We start from the raw sequence: 6,484 nt of genomic DNA, 5'->3' as shown, positions 1-6,484 counted from the left end.
ACCATCTACGGGACCAAACATAGTCTCTCACTAAAATATACACAGAAACATATTTTGTAATTTTGCTGTTCAATATTTACTAATTGAACCTATAAATAAGAAAACAAGCCTCACTTTAACCCCACAGAGGTACAGACAGAAGTACAACATTATGTTCCAAAATGATCATTTTGGCACTGTCATGGGTAGTTATGACAATTATTTCTGTGGTTTGCGTACGATATACTAAGACCTCTTGTGAAACTAATGTGTATGTATGCATGCAGGCAGGAAGGGTTAAAAAGCTGCTTATCTTACCCAGCTTATCTTAGAAGGACACAACCATAAATAAATAAACTGCTCAAATAGAGATAATAGATGTATATAATCTCTCTTTAGTAAATCAACAAATTTAACATTGTACACCAGTGACCAATTTACCTTTGTGGCCAGCTTTGCTACTGCGTAGAAAAAAACAACAATCCGTCCCCAGTTGATATCTCCATCATCAAACACCAGTTCCATCAGATTCTGGTAGACGCCTTGTTCTTGTGGATTTTCATTGATTTCTTTTGAAAATCCATCTATTGCGCTTTGGGATGAAGATGGCAAGATGGTTAGAACACATCATTCTCACAGCAACTTTTAAAATTAAAGTCTTAACTTCAGACTTAACCAACTAAGGTGGTAAACAGTGGTAGAGTCTGAAAGTGGTTGGCTTCAGACTTACTCTTTCAGCATTTGAACCTTATTAAGACCATCCCCAATAACTCTAATCGTATTGACCAGATCCATGGTTATCTTCTGGTTTTTGGCATTCAAAGGCTTTGGCTCAGGAAGGGTGGGCACTTTCTCTGTAGGCAATTCCTTTAGCGCATCCTTCACAACACTGAGAGTATGAAAGAGAGAGTGTGATATATATATATATATATAGAGAGAGAGAGAGAGAGTGAGAGAGAGAGAGAGAGAGAGAGAGAGAAAGTACACAATCATAGCTTCTACATCACTACACGCAAGTCACCTCATTGAAATATACCACACTCAAAGAAACCATTTCATTGGCATCTTGCTGTCCATGGCTGTAAAGTCCATGATTCTAGTTCGAGCCACTTTCCTCATAAAATTTAGTGAATTGCTGCTCACAGTCCTCTAGCTGTCCGTTATGTGCTCAAAAAACAACTCTGGTGTCCTGGCTCTGTAAGTGGAAAACAAAGTGGCTCAAACCAAGCCATACACTTTTCCTCATTACTTTAGGAGCACAGAAGGGATGCGTGTTGAGCTCAAATATCAACAAACTTAAGCCAGAATCAGACTGTACCTTTAAGCCATAAAATAACACATCTGCCTTCAAGAATGAATCTGCAAAACGAAGCAAGTGTAACAACACCTCACCGGGCGCCACGCATGTCATAGGGTTGGACTTTAATTAGGATATTGCTGACACTTAAACAAAAACGTTTTTTAACAATGGTATGATGCAAATAGATTAAACAGTGATAACAGTGACAACTTTTCTTTCCAGATTCAGGTGTGGACGGGCCTAAGAGTACTCACTGGTTGTGTCCCAGTAACATCGGAAAAATACATACAACTCTTGGACAAAGGCATACTTTTTATGCAACACATCTTTTATTCTGTTACTTTCTAATTTTATAACAGTATTGTATTTTGTGCTTGTTTACGGAAAGTCTTCAGTTGTAAGCAGACACTGTCAGATATTTTAACCACAAAATGAGTAATCAAGCGCTTTCCCAAAAAGTTTTAGAGAGATAATTAATAGAATTAATAGAATTAATAATGAAACTTGCCAGATCATGATAGCTTCTGTTATTTCTTCATCTGTTGGAAACAAGCAAAGTTACAAAGTTCATGAAAATGTTATTGGTAACAGTACATGTATTTATGATCATGCATGACAATTACACAAAAATGCCTTGAGTACAGTAAGAAAGACAGATAAGCTGAGCAATAAAACTTACCACTCGCATTCCCTGCACAGGCCATTTTACTAATTTACTATTAAAAATATCCTGAGACTGTGAAAGACTGTTCCTTAGCTCTTATCTTTCTCGCCAATTTCTTTTTCTTAAGTACTTTCTCTTCGTGTCCGGAGACAATTATGGAGACAGTTGTTGGGCACTTTTCAAACTCACTTCCTGTTTCCTATGACCCATGACATATATAAAAGTGGCAGAGGACATTTTCCACCCGACAAGTACTAAATACTATGAAAGATGATGAAACCAGAAAGGTGTTTTAATCTGCTGAAGTTTGTGCAGATCTTTATTTTATAGTACAAATACCCAATGTGTTCGAGCCGGTTATTCCTTCCAATTACACACAAATGGACTTAAATCACATGTCTGTTCTCAGCAGATAACCGGTTCCCCTTTGTACCTCCTAGCATGTCCGGCACAGAGGGCTTGGCCAGTGAACTGCCCTGATCTGATAGGCTGGTAAAGGCATCTGACATCACTGATATTAAAGCTAAGTATTGTTGTCAAGTTGTCTATAGCATGCATGAACACATTTCATATACATATTGCCAAACTAAATGGAACTCAGCCTAGTAAGTAAGTAAGTAAGTAAAAAAAACATCAAAGGGCTTTTATGTAGAAAGCATTTAATGATTCATCATTTCAAGATTACAATTGCGAGTTGGTGTCAAAAAAAGTGTATAAACACCTCTACATAAATACATGTACTTGCTCATTTGTAAAGCATTTCAGATGAATAACACACAACAACGGAAGAAATGAGCACACTACAAGTTTACATTGGGATAAGAATTCTATGTGTCATATAAAACAGATACAAATATGCAGCATCGTGTGTTATAAATTTAAGAAATCAGGTTGTTCAGCTGCTGGCTTAAATATTTTGTACAAAACCCAAAAAGGAATAAAATAGACTAAAATCCATAAGGTCCTTTATAAGGTAGACATGCAACGATTACATTAATGACTAGCTTGGGGCAAGAGGTAGTTTCCAAGTTACCAGAAAGATATTCTGCATTTTATTTCTATATGGCACTTTTGTGAATTTTGAACCTGAAACCAAGCTAGGCACCTGTAGCTAACACGTTTAGGATTACTGGCGCAATCCTTAATTTCCGTACTTAAATTTCCACTTAAAAATAGATTTTTCATTGATGCAAAAATGTACCATATTATACAACGATGCGGAATACAATTTACACGTAAACATACTTTTATACTTGGCAAAGCCTACTGAAATGAATCTACTTTAGTGTTCGGTTAACACATTTTACTATGCTACAACCTCCTGCACACCATCTTTTCCTCCCTATTCCCTTCTGTCAGTGCCTTGTTCTGCCTGTTAGCCAGAGTACGATGCAGCCACCCAACACAATTCCACCGACGAAACAGGTAACGCCAATGGCAGGGGCAGAGGAGTGCTCTGGTGAGTTTAGAGCTGGAACACTATCGATCCGGAAACATGCAATTGAAGCAATGCTACATATCTGTGAAAAGCAGAGGAATTTGGACATAAAAGAGTATTGTAATTATATTTATATTGGCAACGTTTATAGCTGTTATGCAACATAATTCACACATGACAAAAGCAGTTAAATCCTCATTGTGGTAAGAACAGCTGCTTTAAATACATGTAAGTAATGTACATTACTCACCCATCCCCCCATCTTGAGGACCCAGTTTAGTAAGTTCTTTTTGAAGTAATTGATAGTCCAGGAGATCATTTCTGTGACTGTGTCAGGCAAGAGAGCCACCAACATCTATGGGACCAAACATAATCTCTTACTAAAATATACACAGAAACATATTTTGTAATTTTGCTGTTCAATATTTACTAATTGAACCTATAAGTAAGAAAACAAGTCTCATTTTTATGAACCATCATTAACCCCACAGAGGGGAAGTGATACCTGCTAAACACAATGACAAAAGTACAAAATTATTTTCCAAAATGATGCCTTTGGCATTGTTAGGGGTAGTTATGACAACTATTTCTGTGGTTGGCTTACGATATACTGAGACCTCTTGTGATACTAATGTGGAAGGAAGGTAAATAAGCTGCTTATCTTACCCAGCTTATCTTAGAAGGACACAACCATTAATAAAATGAGATTATAGTTGTATTGAGGCTCTCTTTAGTAAATCAACTAATTATTTAACATTGTACCTCAGTGACCAATTTACCTCTTTGGCCAGCCTTCCTACTGTGTAGAATAACACAACAATCCTTCCCCAGTTGATATTTCCATCAGCAAACACCTGTGTCACCAGCTTCTGGTAGACACCTTGTTCTTGTGGTTTGTTAAGGATTTTCTTTGCAAATCCATCTATTGTGCTTTCGGATGAAGATGGCAAGACGGTTAGAACACAGCATGTTTGCAACAACTTTTAGGCTTAAAGACTTAACTTCAGACTTAACCAACTAAGGTGGTAAACAGTGGTGGAGTCTAAAAGTGGTCGGCTTCAGACTTACTCATTCAGTGTTTTATGCTTCGCAAGTTCATCTCCAATGATTTTAATGGTTTGAGCCAGCTGGGATGTGAGTATTTGGTCTTTGGCATTCAAAGGCTTTGGCTCAGGGAGAGTGGGCATTTTATCTGGAGGTACTTCCTTCAGCTCATCCTTCACAACACTGAGAGTAAGAAATAGGCAGTGTGTGTGTGTGAGAGAGAGAGAGAGCGGGAGAGAGAGTACATGATCATAGCTTCGTCACTACACGCATGTCACCTTATTAAAACATATACCACACTCAAATAAACCATTTCATTGTCATCTTGCTGTCCATGGCTGTAAAGTCCATGATTCTAGTTCGAGACACTTTCTTTCATGAAGTTCAGTAAATTGCTGCTCACAGTCCTCTAGCTGTCCGTTATGTGCTCAAAAAAACAACTCTGGTGTAAAGTACTGGCTCTGAAAGTGGGAAACAAAGTGGCTCAAACCAAGCCACACAATATTCCACATTACTTTAGGAGCACAGAAAGGATGCGTGTTGAGCTCAAATATCAACAAACTTAAGCCAGAATCAGACTGTACCTTTAAGCTATAAAATAACACATCAGCCTTCAAGAATGTATCTGCACAACACCAACACCAAGCAAGTCGTAGGGTTTGAATATAAAAACACAATACACATTGCACAAACAGGAAAACACTTGTAGAGGTATGTGGTCTAGAGATAGAGGAGGGGCAGCATACTGCCCAGGCCGCCCACTTGCTTGACCCAAAGGAACTGCACATCTAAGAGTACTCAGGCAACTGGTTGTGTCCCAGTAACATCAGAAAGTACATACAACTCTTGGACAAAGGCATACTTTTTTATGCAATACATCTTTTATACTGTAAGTTTCTAATCTTATAACAGTATTTTATTTTGTGTTTGTTTACGGGAAATCTTCAGGTCTCAGCAGACACTGTCAGATATTTTAACCCATCGATCAGCATATGACAAAATGAGTAATCAGGTGCTTTCCAAAAGATTTTGTTTGAAACTCATGACACAATAAATCAAGTGAGAGAATGAATAATGAAACTTGCCTCATCATGATAGCTTCTGTAATTTGTTCATCTGTTGGAAACAAGCAAAGTTCAAGAAAATGTTATTTTTTACAGTACATGTATTGATGATCATGCATGACAATTACACAAAAATCACTTGAGTACAGTAAGACAGACAGATAAACTGAGTAATTAAACTTACCATTGGCATTCCCTTCACAGGCCATTTTACTATTAGAAATATCCTGAGAATACCTCAAGAATATGTTGCACCCCAAATAACAAATTACAAATGACACAGCAGATGCCTTAGCTGTTAACTTTCTGCCCAGTTTCCTTTTTCCTAAGTACTTTCTCTTCGTGTCAGGAGACAATAATGGAGACACAGCTGTTGAGCACTTTTCAAAGTCACTTCCTGTTTCCTGCATGTACCCTGTGACCCATGACATCATATTAAAGTGACAGAGGACATTTTCCATCAGACAAGTACTAAATATTGTGAAAGACGTTGATAACTGAAAGGTGTTTGAGCCTTTCATAAGTTTTTTTCAGATCTTTATTTTATAGTGCAAATACCCCAATGTGTTTGAGCCTGTTATACCTTCCAATTACACACAAATTGACTGAAATCACATGTGTAGGCATGTGTCAGAACAGTCAGTTCTCAGCAAATGATCAGTTCCCCTTTGTACCTCCGAGTATCCCTGGCACAGAGGGCTTGCCCAGTGAACTGCCCTGATCTGATAGGCTGGTAAAGGCATCTGACATCACCGACATTAAAGCTAAGTATTGTTGTCAAGTTGTCAACACACCACAAGCTCTAGCACGCATGAACACATTTCATACATATTGCCAAACTAAACAATAGATTACTATGTAGGGGCAAACCAAATGCAGTCAAGTCAGGCCCAAGTAACACCTGTTGAAGTAAGAAAGATAAAAGCAAGAGCATCACAAAGACCTATCTATTTTAAAAATGTATAGTTACTGCTGTAGTTGTGATGATTTTAAAT

The 6,484-nt window shown here is 37.8% G+C and overlaps 1 protein-coding gene across 1 annotated transcript; it reads right to left on the bottom strand.

The window, feature by feature from the left end:
• Positions 1-2,646: 2,646 nt before the first annotated feature.
• On the bottom strand, positions 2,647-5,856 carry baxb (BCL2 associated X, apoptosis regulator b). Its single transcript, XM_080833307.1, has 6 exons — positions 5,674-5,856; positions 5,511-5,541; positions 4,450-4,608; positions 4,161-4,311; positions 3,632-3,736; positions 2,647-3,463 (listed from the first exon to the last, which is right to left on the bottom strand). The coding sequence occupies exons 1-6, from the start codon at positions 5,696-5,698 to the stop codon at positions 3,299-3,301; spliced, it is 636 nt and encodes a 211-aa protein (XP_080689433.1). The 5' UTR covers positions 5,699-5,856; the 3' UTR covers positions 2,647-3,298.
• Between the last annotated feature and the right edge of the window lie 628 nt (positions 5,857-6,484).

The sequence above is a fragment of the Sprattus sprattus genome (genome assembly GCF_963457725.1).
Source record: "Sprattus sprattus genome assembly, chromosome: 2".
In the NCBI taxonomy this organism is placed as follows: domain Eukaryota; kingdom Metazoa; phylum Chordata; class Actinopteri; order Clupeiformes; family Clupeidae; genus Sprattus; species Sprattus sprattus.
The sequence above is the reverse complement of the archived record's forward strand: the minus strand, read 5'-3'. Positions and strand labels throughout refer to the sequence as shown.